Consider the following 26,570-nt stretch of genomic DNA (forward strand, 5'->3'; position numbering starts at 1 on the left):
TTTAACTCTTCAATACAGTAAATTTCCGCAGATTGTATTTAGCACTTTCAGCATCATTGCAAAGACACTGCACATGATTGAATATATTAATACTATGTTTTTTTTTGTTTGTTTGTTTTTATATTGGATTGCAAACATCCAGTTAATTTAAGCTTAATATACCTAATCATACCCAAAATCCATCATCCCCCTTTCCTTGTTACTTTGACTCTCAACATATTCTGCAGCATGGTGTTGAAGTCTGAACATTTCAAGACTTTTTTTTTTCTGTTCTTCTGAGGTTTCAGTTGACTTTGGATACACAGAAATATATCATTAGTTTATTAAAGAAGGAAATGGAGTAAGTATTACATTCTCAAAGTCTCAACTATGCCCTCTGAATACTGAATTACATTTCTAATTAAGTTCCTTTTCCTTTTTTTTTTAATTTGGAATTTGACAGGTTTTCAGACACGCTAGCAAAGGAGTGTGAATATGAGTTAAGATCCCTTTGAGTACTCATGTAATATTTAACAGCATAATATTTTTAGCAAGTGTATTGTACCAGCCAGTCATACAAACAAGTGGAAGGACAGAATGCATTTATGACAATGGCAGCTCTGTGGGTAAAGCACACAATGAGTGTTTTATTGCTGTCAGAGCGCCACAGCTCAACAATGCTCACAGAGAGCAACTGTTGTTTTACAGCACCAACATTCACAAGAATAAATCCACATTATTCCCCCCCATTCTCATTATGAAAATCACTGAAATGGAACATTGTCGGTGCCTCGGAGAGCTGAACTCTCCCTTACAGCAGGGATATTTACACCACTTTGGCTCTGCAAGGCAGCCTTTGCTTAGACAAGATAGGACCAACTTTTCCCAGTTTTAAAAATAACTCTCACAGCTTTACAGCCAAAAATAATATTCCATGGAATGCCATTCTCTTCCTGAGACGTTAACTTTCAAGCCTGACTTTGCTCTTCTGTTCTCACTGTAATTCTTTGGAAGCAACAAGCCAGTGTTCCTTCGACAAGGCTGGAACAATCAGTCATGGGGAGGACTGACTTCTGTCCATTGTGCCCCCTCAGCTGCAAATGAAATCAACAGGAGAGGTGCCCTATGGCCGAGTCAGCCCCGGGCGCCCAGTCCATACATCATCCTGTCTTCCCTACCCCATGGCTTGATGAAGAAAAGTTCTGAAACCAGAGAGCTTCACGGCATTATTTGAACTATGTGTCCCATGTATTAAAATAACAGGATTTCAATTTTTTCTTTCAAAACCACTTATTAAGAGCTGTATTTCCAGAGATGCAAAAGCATACTAGCGCATTCAAGCTGGGTGCCCAGGGAGTGGCTCAGACACAAAGGAGAGGGGGAGGTCGGCAATCACAGTGTGCCACTGCAAGCACCACGCAGTGCCATCCTTCCCATAAATTGCTCAACTTCCATTTCAAGCTAGCTAAGGTTTTTATCCCTACTTTTATTAGAAGCTTCTTTGGGAGCCTTGCTTTCAGATGGTTAGAAAGCGACCTTTAAATTGTCAAGCTAAATTTATTCATGGCCAGAGTGTAGCCTCTAGTTTCGTGCCTGGATTATCAGTTAGATTAAACTGCTTTCTTCTTTGGTTCCTACCTCTGCTCTCAACTTCTGCTTTGACAGCTAGCTATTCCAAGCTCTTTTAAAACACATATACTTTCTGCTATGCAATAAGCTCCAGGATGTCTGACATAGTGACATGGCCACAGGTACAGCTGCTCCTGTTGCAACACTTATCTGTTAAGCAGAACTGATCAGGAATTTTCCATTTTACATTTCAGACAAAAAAAAATCCTTCTTTTTATTTTTATTTTTTTGCTACATTTGTGTTAATTTCTTGTAGTGAATGTGGAAACAACAGTTTTGTAAAACTCCCACAAATTTCACTTTCTGGGCAGAAAATGAATTTTGAACAAAAACCTTCCAGGCACTCCTGGATGTGGGACTATCACAGCCTGTACCTGGCTCTCAGCGCCCTTCCCTCCCAGCTCTGACACATGCATAAGAGATTTGGGATATTTCATGCCCTTGGGACACTGCATTCCAGGCTGCTCTGGCTCCTAGGGTGACAGGGGAAGAGGTGCAGAAGAAAGGCTAGGGTCTCTGTCTCTCTAAACCTGGATCTGACAGGGAAGACAGCCCTGAGCTGTCAGGTTGAAAATCTTTTGCCAATTTAACCTTCTGCCAGCTGACAACACCTTCTAGCTGTGCAGCACACAAGTCAGTTAAAAAATCTATTTTTGTTTTCTTTAAATCCCTTTCTGAAAAGAAAAAAAAATCATCAACAATAAAAATCCTTCTGCTTTCCATCTCATTTCAAGGAGGAAACATTATCAGAAGTGGAAGGGGAAGTTTTCAGCATCTGGTCTCAGCAACACTGTAGTCATGCATTATCATAACAAGCATTTGTGCACTGTTCCACTGCTTTTAGCATTATTCATGGCAACACGACGATTCTCTCTTTCCTTTCTTATCCCACTTCCTTTGTGAGATTGTTAAAAGATAATGAAGACATAGTTTTTTATTAATTTATGGCCAGTGGTTTTCTCCACAGCTTATGTATGCAAACTCAGTTCTTGCTTTCTCTGCTTCCATGTTTATCCATACTTTTTTCCTTTGGAAATCTGATACTGCCAGTGACTATATTCTTCCTGTTTACAGATGCTGCCTTTTCCAGTAAATCACACTTTCTTCCTTGCTGTGGGTCAAAATCAAGTGCGGATTGCCACCAGATTATGACTGGAACATCAGCAACAGTAACAGGATACACCGTAAAACTGAGCTGACCCCAATGGTTAGAGCATTTACAAAGGAACTACATCAGCTGCAGTATACAAGTCATCCTCAGACATAAATTTCTGGCTGCTTTCATTAGACTCTTCCCTCCTCTACCTGTACTTCTCTGCTGGGTTTCATTCAGGTTGATACATGTAGAAGAGAACTAACACACAGAAAAAAAAGAGTTTGCCAGGCTAGACCTACTTGGAGGGGCAGCGTGGGACCTATGGGGTCTGTGACCCTCTCAGTAAAGCTGCTTAACACAGCACATCTGCAACATCATTTTCATATGACAGCAGTCACGGCACTTTACATCTCTTTCACCCAAACCATGTCTGACCATGTGTATTTTCATAACTGCAGCATCCAACACATTTTGGTATCACTTTTTAAAGTTTGGATGTTTGGGTATAGCATGAAAACAGTCATTGGAAATTCCCTCTTACATAGTTGGACTTTTTGCCAGTGAAGTCTGCATGACAAACTGTCCCCAAACAAAGAAGTATTCAGGCACAGTAAGTGTGGTATGTGCCAGGCCCTGAGGTCACCCAGAGACCTTGTTGGCCCTGACCAGTCTCACCTGGAGCCTTCTCCTGCATCTCCTGCCCATCTCAGGCCCTGCCTGAGCAACAACATTCCTGTCTCCAGCTGCATCATGGCCTGTGCCTGGCCATGCACCCTGATGAATCATGGGCTGACTCCCTGGCCTGTGCCTGGACCTACCATGCCACCAGGAATGTGCCCAGTGACTTGGGGCGAAGCCTCTCACGGGCTGTGCAGGCACAGAAATGGCAATCACATGCACAGTGGTTGGGGTGCTTTCTGCAAGGCTACATGCGGAATGAGTGCTCAGTTGCAGTTCCTGGTTCTTAAACTCATAAACATTATCATGTTATAAAGCACCGAGTATGCTAAAGGTAGGACCAAGAACTTTCCCTGGCACTATCTAGGCTCATGCTTGAACTTGGAGCCCAGGCTGTTCTGCTGGGTTGAGCAATCACCCAAACCCCTGAGCACTTAGCCTTCTGCCGGCCATTACTTATTGACTGTTCAGTTTTTCTTTCCAACCATGAAATATACTTTCTTCTTACGAAAAGTACTACAGATTAATACAAGAAATCAGAAAAGACAGGCTGCTTTTACTTCTGCTTTTATGGTAGTTTCATTATCACGATACCCATATAAGTACAAAAGAACTGAAAAGTCCTAGAGTAGAAAGTTTAGATAAAAATTGTACAAAATATTAAAATGTACCTCGATCAAAGGCCATTTTCACATCTTCAATGTGCTCAGTGAAGCCTGAGACTCTATAGAGGCCCTCAGACTTCAATCCTGAAACAAAAAGTTCTTGGTTAACTTTGCTTCAATAACTAACAGGTTAAAAAGCAACAGGCTCATAAGCAACAAAGCAAGAACAATGTTACGTTGGATAAATGCAGCAAACTATCATTATAATATGAAACTCTGGAGCATTTAAGGATGATTCAAGGTAATTTTAAATTGTTTTTACAGGATTAAAGATTTTTAGAGTTTATATTTTCTGATTTTGTTGCAATCACAAAATAACAGTAGATACACAGTAAATAATGTTGGAATATTGCAATTTGTTAATGGTGAAGTATGTGCTATTATAATGATTTACATATTTTATGTGGGAAATTTTCCTGGATTTGTCTCTAATTAATAAAGCTTTAGAGGTTATCTTTGCCATTACTGGTTGCTTAATGATAAATAACAATGTAAATAAGAGACTGCCTTTCCGTATGAGCACATTTGTTCCCAGTGCTGCCATCAGCCTCTACTTATACACAGCTAATATAGGTGATGGATGCTGTTCTCCATGTCAGTACATCCCTTCTGCAGTTCTTTCAGCACAAGAGACCTGCTTTATGCTCTCCCACCTTTACTCTAAGCCAAGATGAAACAAAGGGCAGCCCAGCAGAGCAGGCACAGCTAACCACACAGAGTTACACTGATGTTATTTATTTTAATCCCAGAGCTTCTTATTGTGACTATGCAAAGTGCTAACCTACCTACGAGACCCCCTGCACTTTGTTTTCATAAGAATAAAATCAGTGTCTCAAAAGCAAAATTAAGTTCTACAGCAATTAGAGAGAGAAATTTAAAGATGTTGAAAAAACAGAGAGTGGGCAGCAGATTTTCTCTTAATCAATAAATGTACAAGTAAGTGATTATATCTCAAATGCAATGTAGCTGACTGCTGTATCATCTCAGTAAAGCTCTTCTGTCTTAGTCCAAGCTATTCTTTCTGTTTGTCCTTGCAATGATGATATAATCCTGGGAGAGCTTTACAGAGCAGTGCAGGGGATTTACTTGTAAATCTTTGATTCATTTCAGGAGATGATGCGTGGCTTTGAAATCCCTTTGGCTACTATCAGTGTGTTGCCATGCAGATTACTGTGATGCCATGAACTCAACATTATGAGATTTCTGTGCTAAAGCTACGACTAACAGGGAAATTTGGCTTATTGGGCAGCACAACACACACATTTGCCATCCAAAGCAAAAATATGTGATCATTACTGTCTGGCAGATGTGTTGGAGGAGAGGTGGTACTTCTTCAATCTGGCATACCTCTCCATGTAGCAAAAGCCTGTCACAAACTAGAGTTTTGACTGTGGCAGGCTGTCTGAGCTGCGGCATCCCTCAGTCAGTAGGTGAGTGTCATGCAAACTTTCCTACCCTGGGCAGTTTGCAAAACACCACAAAACGCCACAGTCTGTGACCTCATTTGTCTGAGTCATTTCCAGCCACTTGTGTGCTCTTGCCCACAATGTCCTCAAAGGTTATTAATAATGGGCTTGATTTAAACTGATTACTCTGAAATTAGAAGTGTCTGTAGGTATGTTAAAAGAAAATAATGAAAAAAGACACTTAAACATGAACTTAAAGTTCATTTTAAAGTTCACCCCTTTCAAAAGTGTAACATAATACCTGTTTTGACATGTTTTCAGAAAGCATTTCAGTAAATTGCATTATGAAATGTCATGATTTAATTTTACTAGCTGATGCAAAGCAATGTTACCACCTATGCTAAAAAAACCCTTCTCTCATCCTGTCCTCAGTGTGCACAAACATAATATTCTGTTCTATCTCAACATGTAATTCAAGTCATCTCCATTTTATCGTGCCTGCTACATCCTGAAACATACAAACCTCTTGCTTCAATCTCTCGGATGCATGAATCCACCACCATCGGCCTCTGGGTATTATGGGCTTTCACCAGCGTGGTCAGATCACAGCAGTAGACTCGCTTTATCCTCTTGAGATCGGGCTGGCAGTCATTGGGCACGTACTTGGAGCACTGCTTATGGACGTTCAGCCCACAGTCTGTAAACAAAGTTGGCCAGGTTCATTACTTAATGATAATGCTGAGAGGTTTTGTCTATCAATTAGGTTTCTTAGCACAAGCAAGGGGCATAACTTTCCCATCAGCTGGCAACAGAAAACATCAGATATTTCCATGCCACCCTCTGCTGACTTTGCTGGCCTCTCGATGTACAACAGTGACAGGACTCGGTGACAGTACACAGTGCTGCAGAATTTCCAAAGACAAGAAGGCCAAGAACAGAAATACCCTGTAAAAATCTTTTTGTGGGCAAACTGAACTCCAGCGGGGTTGCTAAAAAAAGCCATAGAAGCTCTGAGTGTTCCTCACACCCCGACCTGGTAGGGACATCCACTTCCAAGTCTGGGTCAGGTCGCTGCCAGACACTCAGCTCTAGGTGTTGCAGTTGAAAGTGTGGGACTTAACTTCTTTGTGTTTCAGCTTTGCATTTTATAAAATTAGCACATCAATGACAGTGTCCTGCCGGCCAGCTTGTGGCTTAGCTACAGACTTAAGGCAGAGCACTAAAACTCTGCAGCTCTGTGAGTGAGTGTGCCTCACCTCCCATTCTGAATCCCTGCAGCTCTGCATTTTGGCTTGCTCTGCTCATCAGTTACAGCCAAACCACCGATGTCTTGTCACTTTGCTGGTGACTAAAGTGACCTCTCTGTTTAGTCTGTGCAACAGTTTGAGCATATAAAATGCTGTGAAAGGCAGGGTGTACACAAGAGTGATTCATATTGGTGTTTTATTCGAGAGTCAACAACTGGTTGCACTGGTGGGTTTCCATTAACTTAAGTATTTCTGCTTGATTTCCAGAAATTGAATTTTCCAAATAGGTACAAATGTTCAGCCAAATGAATTTATAAGCCTCAATAAAGCAAACAACACCACTGTGAGTTACAGTATCTCACAGAAATGTGGTTCCTGTTTCAATGCTTTCGCAGGCATGCCTATCACTCAGTACCTTCTGGACTAACTCAAAATGCCTAGTATCATCACTGGCAAGTTGATTACTGTTTTTTCTTGTTGATTTACTGCCCAAGCTATTCAAAATGTAAACGTGTTCCTACTACTTGCAACACATTTTAGTATTATTCTCGATAAAATATTAATCAATCAAAATCAGGTCATCACTGCAAACACACCTACACATTTAATGTAACTGATTTTTTTATGTGTCTTTCTTCATACAGTTGTTACTGCATATAATACATTATTGTGCAAAATCCAAACAAATGTGAGCAGCTGCAGTCAGGACCCTCCTTGTACTGTTTTCAGTGCTGTTCTCCAGGCATGTCAAGTTAAGTCCAAATGCATCTGTCTACTTGGAGTTAAATGTTGATAATTTAATGAGGGAGAGTATTATGTTTCATACTAGATAAATAACCCTTTTCATAAGTTTAATATTTTATGCATGTGAACAAACAGCTCTATGTGTTAGTGATGGTCAGTTTTTGGACACTTGTGTTTATGATCAAACAGCATGAAAAGCAAACTGCTATTCATTTTCCTTCCTTTTTTAATGCCCTTTTATATTCTTTCTGTTACCACTATTCATTTACAGGCAGAAAAGATACAGCAGGCACTGAAGATGCACTTATTAAAACTTAGCATTTCTGAAAGGGATTCTGATCCTTCGAGCCACTGTGTAAATTTTGTGTAACAATCACTTCCTCCAGCCTTGAAAGGCAAAGGTCAAGGCAAGTGTGTTTGGTGCCAGTCTGAGTTCAGGAACACCCAGGGGTCAGGGCAGGGAGAGGTATGGCAGAAGCATATTATAGAATTGTTTGGGTTGGAAGGGACCTTAAAGATCACATTCACTTGAGATGTGGGAGGAACTGAAGGTCTGTAGAAAGGAACCCCATTTGCTATACACCAAATATAATTTAACTTGCTGAATCCAAAAGATCACGATGTAATGATTATTTCATTTTTTCAATATGATTATTTTTCACAAGAGAAAAAATTTAAAATAATTAAAATGTTATTAAAATGCTAATGCAGTTATAGAGGCATCAAAAAATGAATCCTTCTGGGAAAATGAAGGTCATATTTTTTGCTTTCCCTTGAGGTGGGCTTTTTAAAGCTTGCAGCAACACATGGTATTTTTATAGGAAACAGGTGATAGTCTTTTTGCAGACAAGGGCACTTTTCAACAATTGGTGGCAAAAAAGATAAGCTACGAAGTCTAGTTCCTGGCTGGCTCTGCCATTTCCAGTGCTTGTTTCTTAAGACATAAAAACATTCAGGTGAAAACTTAATGACACCATAAAGAACAATTTTTAATGTATACACCAATGCACATGAATTACCAAGACACTACCGAATGGATGTCACCTTCAGCACAGAAGGGCTGATGGATTCATTTCCAAACCAGCCAATGTGGTAAAACACAAGGGGCAAAACTTCTAAATGTGGCGTTTCAAAAGCTGGAGTTAATTTTCCAAAGCACTTTTAGGCTTTCTTCCAAGTACATTTCATGTATTTGTGTAAACTCAGGCTGTCCGGTATAGTAAGTGGGAGCGCTGTTGTCCCATTTCTACTAGTTCTTCACATGTGAAAGGTGAGATGCTCTTTACCCACCCTATCAAAGACATGCCTTTTCTAACAAAAGAGCCGGACTGTGGATGCTGCATATATATGATTTCTGTTTAAAACCTAGTGCCTGTACCAGTCTATGTTTTGTGGGACAAGGAATATGACAGGCAATGACACTACTGTAATTGTTAACACAGGCCTTCTTGCCACGTTTTGCGAAGTGACCCCTACTCCTCTCTCTCGCAGGGCATGCAGTCTGGGGTGAGGTGGGATGAATGCCTGAGCGCTTCATGAAAAAGACCGAAATGTTTGCGGGCTACCTGAACACCTCACTCCCTGAGCGATGAGACCCCACATGAAGTTGGCACAGTATTCACACCAGTGCGGACCTCGAAACGTGTGGACCTGCAATACAAACGGAGGGGGGAAAAAAGAAATGGGGTCATTGGGAGGCAGATGGTCTGACAGATGGAACAACTAAACTGGATAAACAACAGAAGACTCAGTAGGAGTAGATCGTTAGCACACAGTGCCCACATCTTTCCAAAGTCTAGATGAAATAAACCATGGGAACAGAAATTTGCTTTGATCTCAAAGTTTATCTTTCAATAGGCTTAACATAACAGAGAACTGGGCTGCGTACGACATTAAAAACAAATAATTTTTGCTAGCTGACATTTTAGCTCTAGTAGAGGGGAAGAAACCAGGTTCACTAGTCAGAGGAGAAAAAAAGTAAAACTAATAATCCAATGGACTGCAGTCAGTGCTTTTATTTGACTAGGTCAAACCAAACGGGCACTTTTCTGAGATTCAAACATTCTTCAAGAGATTATTTGAAAGAAAGGGAAATGAAGTGACAGAAAATTCCTATAAATGTGCCCAATTCTGATTTCCCACAAAGCCGTGTACCCACAGATTTAGTGCAAAACCGATGCACTCAATTATTAAGCACACTCTGATGATGCTGTTACCTGTGCATCTACGTGCAACAACACTGACCACAACTCAAGGTGACTGTTACAAACTTGCATTAGAGATGATAAGGAATGATTTGTTTACTCATTCCAGGCAGTAGTTGGGTAAAGATCTGATTTTGCACATCTGAGTCCATTGGTAATATAAGCAAACTATACCCTTCCTTACTGCAGTACATAAATTGGACTCACATAGGCAAAAGATGTCACAGAGCCCTTTCTTGGTACAGCAAATGTCATTTTCCTGCACTCCTCACATCAGTAAATAAGGAGAAATAAAGTGACCTGGGTGCTGAAAGAACAGACTGGCTCCTAAGCCATGTTTTGCACACAACTGCTGCTTCCTCAACTGCATTTACAAAGGCTACAATGGAAAAGCTTTTTGTTTAAGACGTGTGCTCTGGTAAAGTAAGCATTTCACTTTCATTGAAAAGAAGAATAAATAGTGAGGCCTACGCCTGTGTGAATGGACATGGTACGAGCCAGTTCTGGCCAGAGACTTAACTGAGGTTAGTAAAACATAAATCATGCACGCTCAGGCTGCTGATGCTTCCTTTTCCTTCTGACGTGTTGGTGTTTACCGATGGAGCAGATTGCTGACAGGCCGCTTCCGCCCTGTGGGATGGGGAAAGTTGCTCTTGACTTTACTTTGTAGACTAAGAAATGGCTGTTGTCCTTTTCAAATAAACTCTGTAAAGTTTTAAGGCAAGCATTTAGCTCACTAATGTTTTAGCCCCATTTGCCTGCAGGATCACATGTAAACAAGTCTGTACTCTCGAGAGGGAAGATAAAGTACTGTGATTTTAGCACGGACCCCTCTTTCTCATTTAGTGATTAAAAATGTGTCATTTTTACTTTAAAGAGCCTGACCACAAATTACTCCTGACCAATTACCCACAGTCAATTCTTCCTCCCTTTTGATATGTTCAAAGGGTCTTGGCTGGAAAATCTGACTGGGTCAAATTTTATAAAACATTGTTTCACCTCTCAGTAAAATGTATATCTCTGGGAAACAACACCTTGCAAAAGAGTTTAAGATTTATCATATATACACACACGCTTCTTGCTCGTTTAATATTTTACTTTATTTTAAATGAGGAGTAGCATAAAATTTCAGGCAAAGCTCTTAGTGGCAGCACTTAACACCAGCTGATGACCTGAGTTTCAGGCATATGTTCTGTGTGACCTTCAGTGGATGCAAAACTACAGACGAAATGAATTATGCCTCCATCTTTACCATTTTTAGACTGATAACCACATAATTAGTAGGTCTGCACCTGCATTTAATTGTGGGTGAGAATCGTCTGCTATGGGAAGACAGCTTCTGCCTCTTCTGCTTTATGGTGGTTTACAAAGGCTAACCTTGCAAGAAGTGGCTGTAAAAGCTCACTCGGTATTTTAAAAACTGCACCATTTCCATTCTGCATGAAGGACGTCTCAGTTGCTAGGATATTTGGGGCCTACTTGCTCACTTTACATAAAGCTTATTTCAGCTGATCTCGCTCTAGCATATTTAGAAAAATGGTAGCTGATTATTCCTTGATCTCTCCTGTTATTAATGGGAAATAGTCCTCAGTGCTCACTCAGAAGCACCTCTCACTCCATCTGAGAAGTGCTGACCGCGCACCCGGCCCTTGTTTTCTTCAGCTTGGTGGCCCTCAAAGGGCTAGCTCTAATTTATGCATTCACTTTAATTTTTCACGGCTCTGCATTTTAGCTCAAATGGCAAGTTCCCAATTGAAATACCCTGAGACAAAACTAGTCTTGCTGATTTCTGGTCGGGCTGAAACAGGGAAATACTGGGAAAATACAGGGAAAAAAAGGAGACCTTGAGAAGTTTCTAGATGAAGGTGCAAAATCTCCTAAGATACAGTTTTGAACTAAGTCTTTTATTCTTGTCTTGCCATTAGTTTTTACAAAAATAGTGAAGGAAGCCTGCCCTTCTGAACACAACATGTGAACTCAGCTCAAAGCTTCCATACACCCCTTTCAAGTGGTAAATGGGAATTTTGCCTGCAAGATTGATCTCATCTCTGTTTTAAACAAGCAGAGGTAACAGCAGGTCTGACAGTTTTAAGAGGGGTTTTTAGTTTTTGCCTCATCCTTTGTAATTGCATCTTTACAAATTGACTGAGCTTAGATTTTGGGAAAAATGATCAAGATCTATTAATTGTTCCCATCCCATTCTGCAGTCTCTGTGTATATAAAACAGCCTTGGGTTCATTTTTAGTGCAGTCTACAAACAATTGCAACTGATAACAATAATTTACAGGGAAGTATTTCTTCATATAAGCCAAAAGTGGGACCTTTCAGACTATGCACTGTACTTATATTGTTCAATCCTTTATTTATTTTCTTTCCATATCGCCTAACTCCTTCTAACTAACTTCTTCATTCTGTTTCATTTCCACCTCTACACCATTCAACAAAAAGTTGTTCCTTACATTCACCGTCTTTTCTCTGCTGGCCACCCTGGGGTTGTCACCCAATATTCCCCTGCGTGTCGGTTCCTATTGCCTTCCTCTGCTCCTGCCTTCGCCCTTCAGTCCTCTGGTGTCCCTGTTTCCAAATGGAAGAGCTCCCCCTATGGGCACAATCTATGTCAGTAAGTTTGAGTCTGTGCCCGGAGTTTTGCGTGAGCTGTCTTCACAGAGGGAGAAACTAAGACCAAAGTGAAGGAGTTCCAGTGCAGTGACAAGACAAAACGATCTCTTTAAACAAACTAAAAATTGCCTTGGATTGAAATGTATGTTTTAATAGGAGTTATATGGTGCTACTTCAGAGATGGTTTTGTTGTTCATTTGACTGTGCTTGATGACTTTTCTATTTGCGGCCAAAGAAAATGAGAGATTTCCTCAGACTTTCACCTGAGTACATGTGGATTTGTATTCTCCTGCGGACTCCTGCTGATCCAGGGCTGCTTGCAGGGCAGACAAGCTGTCTCCACTGTTATTTTTGTTCAAACACACACACACAATCTTCATGATGCCTGTAAAAAATGCCTCCCACAAATGCTTTTGTGTCCCAGAAGCAGTGTTTGTCTGCAGTGATTAATGCAAGGGGAAATTTATCCCAGAGCCTCCTCTCTCCCAGCAGAGCTTCTGACTTGCAAGTAATCAGCTGCCTTTACTCTCCAGTAGGCAAATCCTGTTGCGGGGTTTGCCCAAGCTATTGTGGCAAACAGGAGCAATACTGGGGTAACAGCATATTATTCAGTTATATTTGCTCACTTTAAGCACACGAAGGCCCTGTCACGAACTCCTAACCCAGAACAAAACAGGTCGAGCATCTCCCTACTCCATGCTGCTGCCCTTGGGCACGAGCCTGACCCTGTCACGAGCTGGTGGGTAAAGCACAAGCCAAAGTCTGCTGGATCCAAACCGTGCTGAAATGCAAGATGACTTTGCAATTCAGTTAGGCTGAAACCCACATAGTTACAGAAATACCTCTGTGTTTTTCGGAACAGGGCTTCAGAGATTTATTCTCCTTCCTGAATTACGGTATGTCTACACTGGCTTATGCAAAGTTGTCCCGCCAGACAGACGCCAGCTCCAAATCTAAACCCATGTGACTGTGCTCAGGATGAACCTAGGTTAACAAATCAGACTCGATCTTAAATCTTTTTTTTTTTTTTTTTTTTTCTGTGTGTGTGTTTGTTTGCCCTAAATGCCTTGAAATTTGGAAGAGAGTCTGAATGAGAAAGCAGGGATGCTTTGGCATAACGTGGTGCCCTCACCCTCCAAACTCCAGTGGTCCTTTTTAATTTCTATATTGATTTGGAAAGGCTGGAGGGAGATCCTAGTCGATCTTTTAAGAACTTTGGTGTCAGATCAACCAAAGTCTCATCAGTTTCACTACAATTGTGCCCATCTTTAAGATTTTTCAGGAAAGTAACTAAAAAGCTTCTGTTTGTTCATGAAGAACAGCCTACGACAAGATTCTGATGAATACTGTGACATGTAACCTTTGTCCCTATGAACTGAATGATACAATGCATGTCAGTATTCACCTAAAAACCCAGAAGACAACTCTTTGAATGTCTGAAAAATAGCATTCTCCTACAGAAAAATCTCAGACTGTCATAGCTTGAATGCTGTCAAAAGCCATTAAGAATTTTGCTCCAAAACCCATAAAGCCATTCTTTCTCTTTTAAATAATTTCTTAACATATTTCATAATTAATATCAGACTTTACTACAGATAGACTTGAATTTAGCTGTTGTTTAAATCCAAATATTCCACTCTAAGCATTCTGTCCACATTTTTTGTTCAGCAGCTAGACATGTTTTAATATATTCCTTTAGAAAACTAACTACATTTTCATAGTGAAGATTTTTGTTCATTAAGTAAATGTTACACTTTTGACTAACCTTTCCTTATGGACAACATAGTTTTTTTATGTTTCTTTCTTAAGTTTTTTATTTCCTTTACTAGAATAAAATGATTTTCTGCTGTCAAGCTTTTAAATACATACATACTTTAATCATGTGATTTTCCAGTTAAAACTATGACTCTTTTGAAACAGAAAGGAACAGAGGCTGTACAACAGCTAGATTGTGCAAACGCAAAGTTAACTGGGCACATTTCCAAATATAAATCAAAGCCAAAACAAGGGGAATTTTGAAGAGGAAAGAATGCATGGGTCAAAGTGGAAAAAAGTCTCAGTCATGAGAAAATATTTTCTTGTTAAACTAAAATAGTTTTGATATTAAAATGATAATGAGGGCAAAACCCAGAAAGAATGAAAGATGTTTTAATCAAGCAAGAAAACACAGCATATTTCCCCTATATCCTTCAGTGCTGATCAGTGAGATAAATATTGATTGTTCTGTACACAGGGTCAAGGAGGAGGAACGAGAAGAGGGATGCTATTATTTGCTTTGCTCACTAATATTAAATTATCGATCTACCAGCTGCAGAAGAAGCATTGTAGAGGAGAGCAATGTCTTCATGGAAGAATATATAGAAAAAACAGAAGTAGAGTTTTTTTCTACTAAACCACAAAATCAGTGAAATCATTTTCATCAGTGCTTCTCCTTTTTTTCACACGCCAGAGATGAATATCAGAAAATTCTCTGCTAATGAGTTGAAATATTCTGACAGTGACCCAGATCAGCATCTTCAAGGAGTATTAAGCAAACTGAGTTTTCAAAGCTGAGATGCTTTCCTTTCTTGTCATGTTACCGCCTCTTATTCCCTCTGTATCCACCCTGATAACCATCAAATCACAAATTGACAAGATTAGATACGGTAACTGGCTGGCAAACCCCGGAACGAGCACTGTCCTTTTGGCAACACATTTCAGCCCAAGGTGCCTGAAAGGTCCATTTCCAAAGCTGAGTCACTTCCCTTATCCAGCATGCCAGACACAGCACTTGGAAAAAAAAACTAAAAATCTGATTTTGCATGTATAAGACAGCAATAAAATGATCCATTTAAACATCCCTGGGCTTGTCCAGCTATTTGCTTTAGTTTGACAAGCAAGTATAAGCTTAGGTCCTATGGCTGGGGGGGATTCTTAAGAGCATTTCCATAGCATATGGTGCTGGAACAAAAGCTAGGAGACAAAACTACCGCTGCACTCTGCCGTATTGTTGGTGAGCACCGGAGCGCTCTCAACTTCTTGAAAGCAGAAAGGGTACAAAATGTTTGCTGTGGCTATGCTGGTGCTAGTGGCTTCTGATAATAGTTGGATTTTGGAAAGCGGCCTTTTTGTCATTTAAAAATGGATACACTTTAAGGTAAAGACAATTAATATGGAGTACCTTTTTTTTTTTTTCTGAACAACAACAAAAAAGAACTGAATCTGGGCAAAAAGAACTAAAATACCAATTAAGTAGTCTAGCAAGTAGCAAAAACATTATTTGGATTAAGTATTTATGTAGAGACACATTAGGAATGCAGTCAGTGGAACTTAGAGTAGAAACAATTTTTTTTTCCAAGTTATTCTCAGAGCTAGTACAAATGGGTGCCTGCAAATCCACAGTCGCAGCAAAAAATAAAACACAAGGCATTGAAACAGAACTTTTCAGCCGAAAATAATAGGAAGTCATGCTTACCTTAAAATTGTGTGCTTTTTCATAGTTGAAATGGTTGTCATTTTGAGTTAAGGCTGCTCTCCTGACCAAGGAGGTGATCTGCGAATAGGCAAAGAGTTTCAGAGGTTGCCACAGAAGTGCCCCCTTGACTCCCACCTTCACCCCCAGGGCCACAGCCAGGAGCTCTTGGCGTTTCCTTCCTCGCTTCGACTTGTGAACAACAGCGCAGCTTTTCTCATTTTCCAGCCACAGATCCTCCGAGAACATCGTGCTCGGGTCCCAGATCTTTTCCCTGTCTTCCCTGGTGCCTGGTAGGCTCGCTGCCGTCAGTACAGCACAGTTTGTCCAACTGCTTCTGATGTTAGACAGCAGATTTGAAGCAGCTGCAGCCCATTCTGCCGAGACCTCTGGCATGTGACTCGAATGGGCCGGCTTGTGGGACGGAAGGAGCTTCTGCATCTGAATAAGTAACGGCCTGTGCCGTGCTATTTCTGAAGGCAGATGTGCGCCTGAAACAATAGCTTGAATTCATGCACCGAGCCCCCCCCTTCCCTCCCTCCCCAGGCAGTGGGATCCAGAGAGGTGCTGCTGAAATACCGGCCGGGGGCACGGCTTTATGGCTTCACGCCCAAACGCCTTCCAAGGGGAAAATAGCTGCTGCTCCGCAGCCTGTTGGAAATGAACAAACAAACAAAAAAGCCCCGGAGAAGCCCACACAACTGAATCCGATGCTGCATCCAATTACACTCTGAGATTTATAAGCCAGCAGCCTGCATGCCAGCAGATTAAGCCCTTAAAACCATGATGATTGTTTAATCTTACAGGGCTAAAAATCTCTCCTTTCTTTCATATCCTCTACATAGGGGGAAATCCAGCAGCACTCCAAGCACTTTGATGTCATGTTTTAAATCAGAATATTTTGTGAGAGTGTGCTTAGTAGTATGGAGCGATCTCACTGTCAGAGAAAGTTGGAAATTCAGCTGGGGGGGATGCAGGCTAGGAAGCCCTGAAACCCCATTCGGTGTTTAAGTGTGGACAGGCGAATTCAGGCAGCTGTAGAAAGCCCATGGACACAACCCTGTTTGCAGAACAGTACCTGCAAGGTAGAAAGAGCTGTTGTCCTTTACTCTGCTTGCATACATATATAGAACGGGGAGGGGAAGGGACTTTACAGCCCTGCGACAGCAGATATCTGAAGACTAACCAGCCTGCACTAGAGTTTGCAGTGCTACTTTAGGCACCTGCATTATTTCTTTACGGGCAGGTATGTCCCCTCCCCAGGACACAGAAGACGTGTGATATCAAGCATCCCCTGGGCAGCAATTTCAGCCCTCCCTTTCCCTCTCTCCATCTCCTCTCTTCTGCTCCTTTAGTGAACGTGCCCACCCTCCAACCATGAGAGAAGGACAGCATTTAAGGGGAGATGTAATTCTCTGAGGTGTGTCTAATGTTTGATAAGGTGAGGCAGAGCAAACCAGGGTTTGCCAGTGCTCCTGGGAAAACTGCCTCCCTGAGCTAGAGACACCAAAGACCACATCAGCCTTTCACAGTCTGCCTCACTTCAACCTACCCAAAAATCACGTGAAATTAAAGTATTTAATTTACTCATGTTAACTTGTGAAGTTGAACTTGCCTCTTTTTTTTTTTTTTTCTTTTTCCAGTCTGCTCTTACCCCAGGCTGAAAAGTCAGAAGGTTCATCTAATTCACTAAAACGTCCACACTATAGATTGCCTACTCTTAGTAGAAAGGATGCTTTCTTGATTTGAAAGTCCGTAGGGACAGATGGTCGGCTGTTGGTAACATCAGGCTGTGCAACTTCATATAGTGCCCTACTTAGGGTTTTCAAGGAGTTCTGCAACCAGCAAAATCAGATTTTCAGCTACAAAATGATGCACCTATTTCTACGTACAACATAATTCCTTTCTTTGCTGGGTAACTCATAGCACTCCTTTTTATGAGCTATCATATTGCAAAGCTTCTGCTGCCCCATAGGTGGGATTTCCAGACAGCCTTGCTACTCCTGGAGCAGTTGCTGCTTGCCCAGCCTTTCCCCAGCACATGGCACTGTTATCTGACCACCAGCGACAAGCGGCAGTGATGTATGTATTAATATTGCTCTGCCTGGAGGAAATCCCTGCTGCTCTTCCATATGTCCTCCCGCTAGTAAGTCCTGATTTCTGCCAGCTCAGGACCTTTATCTGCTTTCTAGCAGATGAAGACAGACTATTCTCCCCCAGATTCCTTTCAATGTGCTTCAAGACATGAAGAGCTCTGGTTTGAGGGACATCCCTGACAACCCCCCATCCCCAGAGGTAATGGCTTCAGTATGGGTTATCAGGAAAGAAACTTCAGAGCAGCTTGAAGTTCTCATCACACCACTGTTTTTGTTCTCAGTACCATTTTAAATGTATTTATGTTCATCTGTAACAAAGAAAAGCCAACTAGCTCTGAGTTTCCAGACACCTCTGGAGCTACAGCACCTAAATCCCCCAAAATATATGACTTTTGCTCTGACTTCCAGAATAACAGATCCAAAGTCACAGAGAGGTCGGTTGCCTAATAATGCTCTAATATTTGTATTTATGTCACTGAACTGATAAAAATCCCATTATATAACCAATATTTTTTACATAACATTGCAGATTGGATACTCAAGCATCAGGCTTATGATGATACGTCTTAGAATTACACTATTTTTGGAATATCAGAGTGTCATCTTGGGATCAAACACGCAGTACTGTATTTAATGGAAACTCTGACTGTTTGCATAGAAGCATTAAACTTAATTGACTTGGAGGCGGAAAACAGCCAAACTAGTTCATATGACTAAGGCAGATGAGTATTTACTGTTTATCATATATGATTTATTTTTATTTTTTTTTATCCACTAGGTTACTTAATCTGCCCTGCTTGGGCCCTGTTTTGATGGTTTAATGGGATCCCTTGCAAACACGGGATGTGTACAGAAGGCCAGCCATGAGTGCATCCTCTTAAGAAGCTTAGTCATACAAAGCCCGACCAGGTTGGGTGTCTAAAATGATGCTGTGAAACTGAGATGAGCTGGACTGCAATACAACCCCTTCCTCTCTAAATCAAAATCAAACTGCAGCAACATCAAATTCTCACCAGCAACCAGTTCTAAGGCACCGATACCCTAGGCCAGCCCCAGTAGCTGAAGTGTTTTCTTTTATCTATTTTCTTTCTCGTAATGCAAATTTACTGCACAGAACATGGTGTCAGCTCATTTAAAGAGTATCTCTTGATCAAGTTAACAAGTCAGCCAGCAGCTAAGGAAGAGGTGCCAGTGGCTAAAAATATTATTGCTGGTTGTGACCAAATGTCTGAACTAGTAAAGACTGAAAGGCAAATACAGTCTGTCTGCGTTTTCAGACCAAAGGATTTCTGCGTAACATATGATTTCAGTTTGTCAGTCTCTCTGTAAAACACAAGTACTGTATAGCAAATTGAGCATTTACAGCAAAATAAATGTCACTGAACTAGAATAATAAAATTAAAAGTGGGGGGAGAGTGCAACTCAGCTGCTGTGACATTTCCAGCACGCCTCTGTAGAACGAGCTGAACTGCACAATTGTCTCTTCCCTAAAACACTGCCATCTTGTTTGCTAACAAAGGCCTCGGGGGCAAGAAAGAATAAATTTTAGCATGAAAAGCTTTCATTTTTGTACATGTTGCATGATTTCAGTTTTAATCCTGTGGGCAGCACTGAGGACTGGCTGAAAGAAAGATGCGTCTCGTCCTGCATGTGCGTGCGGGGGAGCAAATGGCGGCCTACTCCTCAGCAGGCCTTCCAACGCACATGGGAAAGGTGTGGTGGAGAGCCATGGCTTGCCTCCTCCAGCTGCTGCCACCCACACGCGTGTGTCTGGTGGGGATGAGGCAATGACACAACTACAACGAGCAGAGGAGCCGCTTAGCACATTTTCCTGGACAAGACCACCATCGAAAGGAAGCCTGCTGCGTGATGAGGAATTGTGACGAACCAGTGGCTGATCCCTAACTAAATACATCTAACGCCACACATAAATACAGTTATAGGTCAAAGGGAGGCCTGTTTCCTCACAGGCACGGCACACTGAGTAATCTGCCAGACAGACTGCGCTTGCTCAACTGCAAGCACAACATGGAGATGACACACGGTGCAGGAATCTTGCAGCTATTGACTTTTTCCTGGTTTTCTCCCACCAAGCTCTTCTCACGGTGCACGCAGGAGGCAACTCCAAAGAAGCCAGTGAGTAATGCTGCAGTCTAAGTGCACCCTTAGCAAAACACATGGCATGGGAGGATTACGGGCATAGAGGTCGATCTGTGAAAGGCCTTTGTGTGACAGCACTGTGTCCAGCCTGTGCCTTGCCTCCCTTTGCCACAGCAGCAGGAGCTGACACCAAAAGGCTTCTCTACTGTTGAAACAGTGGGAGGAAATAAGATCCCTGCAGAAGATGTATTAAACAAAAAGCAGAGCACAACGATTGCAGAGTGGCACTTGCAAACCTGCTCTTGCAAAAAACACTTTCCTAAGAAATTAACCCTGCTCATGGCAAGTTTCTTGATGTGTATCAGGTGAACACAGATGACAAAGGTGTGCAGGACCATGAAGTTCTGCAACACACACCTCACCATTAAGGAAGGAACCAGACCACACAGAAATGGGTCTGATGCTGCTCTCAGTTTTGCTTTTGAGGGGAACACAGTCCACACGCTCTCAGGAAGTGAACACACACAAAATAATTGACATTAGATGTCTGCTACTTTCTGTTCCACACAGCTGCAGCTGCAAGAGCGACAGCTTTCCCTGAACACAGGTCCATCGAGGAAGTAGTTTTACCAATAAAAACCCAAGTCTCTTGTCTCCACCACCGACTTCCTTTCAGGTGAGCCACAGCTCAGTAAAGTGAACATTGTCAAGGTCTGGCCCCATTAAAAAATACAATACAAAACAAAACAAAACAAAACAACAAACACAATAGTATTTGTTTTGTTTTGTTTTGTTTTAAAGGATCAAGATATATCTATCATTTTGCTTTTTATTCCTCAGTTGCACTTTTTTTTTTTTTTTAATGACAACCAGTCCCTCTGTACATCCTAAGTCTGAAGAACTGTCAACGGTGTTCTGTAGATGTTTATAGCAGCAGATGTTTGACATTGGGCTACTATTCTGGAGAGCCTGGATGCACTTCCATCACCACTAAATCCCACCATGTAGCATTGTACTAACTAGGTTTATATGTGCTCCTCACCACTGAAGTGAGAAGAGAGGTATGTTGTTGACTCATGGATAGATATTTGGAAGGTCTCTTGAGGATCTGCAAGTCAAAGCAGCCCCAAGAATCCTCAACATGAACTAAGGACAAGGTAAGAGCAATTCCCTGCTGGTGCCATTTGCTTTGGTGAACCTAAAGTCACCGTACTGGAGAGAGTGCCCCCACTGATAGCCTTTTCTTTTGAAGACAACACAGTTCAGAGAAAAGAGAAGTTCTCATTTACAAGGACTACTGCAGTAAATGCTCTGAAGTTCTGAACTGAAATCTTTACACCTCTCCTAAAATAATGTGATTGTTTATTAGCATCACAGTGACCAATTGTCATTTATATCCACCTTTTTCTGACAGGGTACTCAGTCCCTTCCCCTGCAGATAAAGGAGATTAAAGACATAATTTACCTACAGCAAATGGAAATATAATCTCTTTGAAACTTCAGATCCCCCTTTTAAATCCTTCTCAAGCAGATTTTTCTGTACATATCATGATTATTTTTCTCAAAACAATGTAGCAAACCAGAGGTGAAATGCTGTAGATTCAGCAAGGCAACAGAGACTGTTACTAAAAATAATAGTTGATGAAAGCCTCTTATGGAGTATTAATATACTAAACTATTGTCTGTTTTGGAACAACAACTGGAGGTTACATTAAGTGGCATGCAATTACATATTCATCTCCAATTAAAAATAATGGGTGGGCTAAAACCTTTTATTGTATACAGGCCACTGGATCACAACGTGCTAAGTTGTGCATTCCATGCCCACCATTATACCTAATATGTCTAAAATAGTTCTTATGTTTCTCATTTTTGTAAACTATTATAAATATATACTGTATTTTAAGTCGATGGGTATCAAGGAAGAAATAAGTCCAGAAATAAAGCAAGGCTCTAGGTATAGGATGAGCTAATTCAGTTCTTCCCCCAAATAACCCTGTAGAGATTATCATGGTAACAGCAGGTCTGGCCTATTTATTGCCTCGACTTCCTTTCCTCCCACTCTCTCCTTTATCCTTTCCAATCCATCTCCATACTTGTCAAGGTTATTAATGACGTCTTCCTGGCCAAGTTCATGAGCCTCTCCTCTGTGCTTAGTATTCATGACCCAAATGGAAGTAAAGGGATGAAAGGGCAGGGGGTGAAGGCTAAGTGAGGCAAATGAGAGGAGAACCAGACACCGATGCCACTGCTGTCACCATGGAGGAAGAGGAGCACCAAGGCCCCCACAGTGGGGCTGGCAGGAACCACTTCATTTGCAAAGATGGCTTTCTAAGGGAAACTGCGCTGAATTTATTTTTGAATTACTTCTTGTTCTCTTTGTGAACGCAACACATATGATTGACTGCAATGTATGTGAATAAGTACTGTTATCACACCTATAAATCATAAAGAGTATCTATGATAAGATCCAGTCTGTAGTCAGATCAAAATTAAACATAATATTTATCCCAATCTTTGTCAAAAATCTGCAGTGATCTTGTTATTCTATCAATAATGTTCTTCAGATAACAAAACTAACACAGTATTTTTCTAAAGAACAGACATTTAAGGATGGACTGGAGGGATGGATGGCAGGTATCTAATCTAAAACAGTTATCTGGGCTCTCTCCATAATCAAAGGAGAAAAACAGAAACCTCCAGACAATGATTCATCCTCTTCTAAGACACACCAAGTTTCAAATGGTTGTGCTTGCAGATCTTTTATGGATGATATAAGGAAATTAGATGACTGAGATAGAAAGACAGCTTACTTTAAGCTACCTAAAATTACATAAGATTAATCTCTCTTTTAGCTCTTTTCTATTTCTATTTTTTCTACTATCTATTCAATTTTAGAATAAATTGAATAAGGTACCCTTTGTTTTATCGGCCTGAATCTATGAGTAATTATAGAATAATAACTGAACTTTGTTTTGGATATTAATACTTCCCATACTTTAGCGATGGCTAAGATGCTCTGAATCCAGGGGCTACACAGTTTACTGTATCATTTGTTACTCAGCTACATGTATAAGTTTATCTGGACTCATTGGATGAAGTTTTTTTCAGAAAGTATAACTATGGAGGAGTCAGTATGCAATTAATACAAATTTCTAATGCTGACTATACAGGTAGCCAGCATTTTGACATTTCACCCACAGAGGAAATAGCCTAGCAACATAATGAACTTAATATGATATAAAATGGCCTCTCTGAATTGCGAGGGAAGTGACTCATGCTGTCTGCAAGATATGGGGCTATTAGTCAAGAGACAGAGATTTAAAAAAATATCATAAACATCATAGTTTTTTATCCAGACCTTCAGTGGATACTGGCTTCAGAGCATATAAGTTATACACGTACTTGACCTGTCCATATTTTTATGTTTTCGCTATGAAGCTCTTCCTTTCTGAAGAAATAGCACTTTGTTTAGGAAAGCCAGCTTGCCATCGATTAAAACAGTCATTTCCCTGCAAGGAGACTGCAGAGCTTGAACGAAAGCCAAGCCTGCTGAGCTACCATAATGAAGTGGAGAAGTTAACACGTCTACTTCCCAGTCTGGACGGAAAAGAAGGCAAGAATTTCCCCTCCTGAGTAAGGCAATGTATGTGAGTGTGCCACAGTGCCTGTGGAGGGACAGGAACAAGGATGGAGGTGCCATGAGCACAGATATCCTCTCCTTGGGGCCCTGGTCTTGCTCTAGTGCAGTTGTTGAGCGTAGCTGCTGCTGCACTGCAGGAGCTGCTTGGGTGCCGTTCTAAATCACAGGGTTAAACCGAGAACGATGTTTTGTGAGATGTTGTTAAGTCTGTTTAATGTCAGGACATTAAATGAGTCAACTTGATAGAAAATCCCAGTGCGGTATAGCTACTGTCTTTTATAGCCAGTGGGCATAAGGCCTGTATGTTTGGCCATATGCCCCACCATACACCCAAACATGTAGATAGCACGATAAAAACATGCCTACCTACTCACTTTTAGGTTAATTCTCATTTCTGTGTCTCAAACAGTACTATGCCCTATAAGCAGGTGCTATCTCAAAGCAATAGAGTAACAAGCTATCTGCTCCAAATACAATGAAACCAAATGTACAAAAATAAATAAAATTCAAAAAATAAAATACAGAAATTGCTTCTGCTTCTCACTTGGAGTTTGGATACTGTATGATGTTGGAAGTAAACTTCTTTCAGGGGGATACCTAGCTGCATATGCTCTGGGCTGAATCCTAAGGACCACAGTCAGAGCTTCTGTTCATATAGAGGAGCAAAACTCTAGTCCCCTGGGATCATGACAAAACAAAGAGCAAAATAGTTTTCAGGAAAGTTTCCCAGAAACCACAGAATCAGACAGAAATGGCATTTATGTTCTGAGCCACTAACCGCTCAGCAGAGCCAGCTGATCTCTAGAGGGACTGCAGAGCAATGCCGAGAGAGCTGCCAGAATGTAAAGTATGCTGTGGCAGTCTCAGGAGCTAGCAGCATCACCACGAGCTTTGCCCTAGCTTAAGGCAGCTTAAAACAAGAGACTTTAATGCGTGTTGAAGAAGAGATGTGCATAAGCGAAATGGAACAAATAATTCGTGAATCAGTGATTTGCGAACCAGTGATCATCTTGTCTAACAAGCTGGCAATCTCTAAAACATAATTGTTCCTGGAAAGTAACAGTTCGGGACTTGATCCTCAACAGTGTGATGCTCTGTTCGTTCAGAGCTCACGGGGAGATGGAGATGATAGGCAATTTGCAGGGAAGACAGTGCCAATATCAGCAATAAGCAGCAAACAGGATTTTTCTCCCGTTTTGACAGTTTCTGGGTGTTGTGAAGGAACTCTAAAGCTTCAGTCTCAAACTTACAAAGAGCGTGACAGAGCTATAATTCTGTTCAGCAGTCACGACACTGTCAGGTAAAATATACAGTGCAGTGAACTAGAAATGGACTAATCTGTTTTTCTATCATCAGTAATACTTCTGCCCTGTTTTACTGCCATATCTTGTGACTTCTTCCTGTAATAACGCATAAACTGGGCAGGCAATGTAAGGTGAAAATAATGATTTATGCCATTTAGGACACAAAGAAGGCAATTAGCAAATAAGAAAACAGTATGTTTTCAGGTTGAAAGAATGCTTTAGCAATCCTAATCCTAAGCCATTGCATTTTACAAGAAAGCCAAAAAAAAAAAAAAAAAAGAGAGGGAGAGAAATATTAGTTTTATGAAAATGTTGTGCTTTACGACTGCAAGCTTGTATTCCAGTATCCTTCATGGATGGCATGGAGAAAAAAAAAAAAGAAAAAAGGGGGCAATAAGAACCCACTACCTACATGAGTAAGTGGAACTGGGGCATGGAAGGAATCATTGGGTTTGGTGCTGGGCCAGCTGCGGCTAGTCTGAGCTGAGCTGTACATCCATGAATGCTTCCACATCCCAACATGAGTTCCCCTGAGGTGGGAGCATATGGTGTTTACAGCTTATCCGATTGTGATATATGTGCTTCCGTCCCATCAAGCTTCAAGGAATGTCACTCATGAGAGACAGGGTCAAATCCTTGACTGTCATCCCAAAACTAGTGGCATGGCTGTATAACCTTTGGTATTTTTCTCACTAATGGCTCTAAAATGCATTTTTGCTTGGAAACAGAGCAGGAATCCATGCAGAGAAAAGCGACGTGGGGTTAAAGAAGAGACAGGAAGCTCTGCTCTCAGATGTGAATTTTTACCTATTTCATTATATGCATGAAGTTTACCCTGTACATTGCACTCCTCCTTGGTGTGGGAGAAAGATTTCTAGAGCTTAAGCCTGCATTAGTTTCTGTTCTCCACTTGGACACATGGAAATAAAGTTGTTGTGGTAGGAATTCATCCATTTGTTGGAAAGTGGAAAGCTGCCTGCAGGAACGGGCAATTGCATTCTGGAGAGCAGGCAGCCTGCTTTGGCTCCTTCCAGCCCACTCTGCAGAAAAAAGCAGCTCGGTGCATCACCAGCTTCTTCTTTTCCTGAATGCAGCTTCTGATCTGCACCAGGTCCTTGATCAGCTTCTCCTTTCCCACACAGAAGCAAGGAGCTACTGTATGCTGCAGACCAGACATGAAAAAGCACGGTTCACTGGGCTTTTCTAAGGGCGTGTTATAGGATACTCAAACCACTTGAGATCCTACACTTTGAACTTGTATAAAGTACCAGAATGTATTTGAGTTGTTTTATTTTCCCTTCAAAAGCATTGTTTCGTGCCATGTTTGCTTTGCCTGTTGCTTGAAGCTGTTTTTGTTCCACTTTTACTCTGTGGGCAAGTAGCGGTACTCCTACCTTTGAAACCACATTTTCATTCCCATGGCCATTAAACAGAAACTCAGACAAAGACTGACCCTACTTCTCTGCTAGTGAATGAGAACACAAAGGCTGTATAATCCCAGTTTTATTTTCCTGTACGGCGCAGCATCAGGTGTCACCTGACCCTGATATCCTTACAGCTCCCTGTGACCCCCGGCCCGCTGCCCTCTGGTATGAAATGGCAGCTTTTGTTGTCGATGGCACAACTTGCACAGCTGCTTCCGTCATTGTTTGGAGGGGGACAGATGGCTGCTCTCAACACAAAAAGGAGATTAAAAAAGAGCGGAGGGA

General features: G+C 41.3%; 1 protein-coding gene across 1 annotated transcript in view; it reads right to left on the minus strand.

Moving 5' to 3' along the window:
- The window catches only part of CHN2 (chimerin 2), a 165,796-nt gene that overhangs the window by 9,637 nt on the left and 129,589 nt on the right, over positions 1–26,570 (minus strand). The window contains exons 7-10 of the mRNA XM_083823554.1: positions 15,722–15,799; positions 9,010–9,094; positions 5,977–6,150; positions 4,054–4,131 (exon numbers count right to left, since the gene is read on the minus strand). Of these exons, the coding sequence (XP_083679680.1) occupies positions 4,054–4,131; positions 5,977–6,150; positions 9,010–9,094; positions 15,722–15,799 (415 nt within the window). The remainder of the gene's footprint in view (positions 1–4,053; positions 4,132–5,976; positions 6,151–9,009; positions 9,095–15,721; positions 15,800–26,570) is intronic.

The sequence above is a fragment of the Anser anser genome, assembly GCF_964211835.1.
Source record: "Anser anser genome assembly, chromosome: 2".
Taxonomy (NCBI): Eukaryota; Metazoa; Chordata; class Aves; order Anseriformes; family Anatidae; genus Anser; species Anser anser.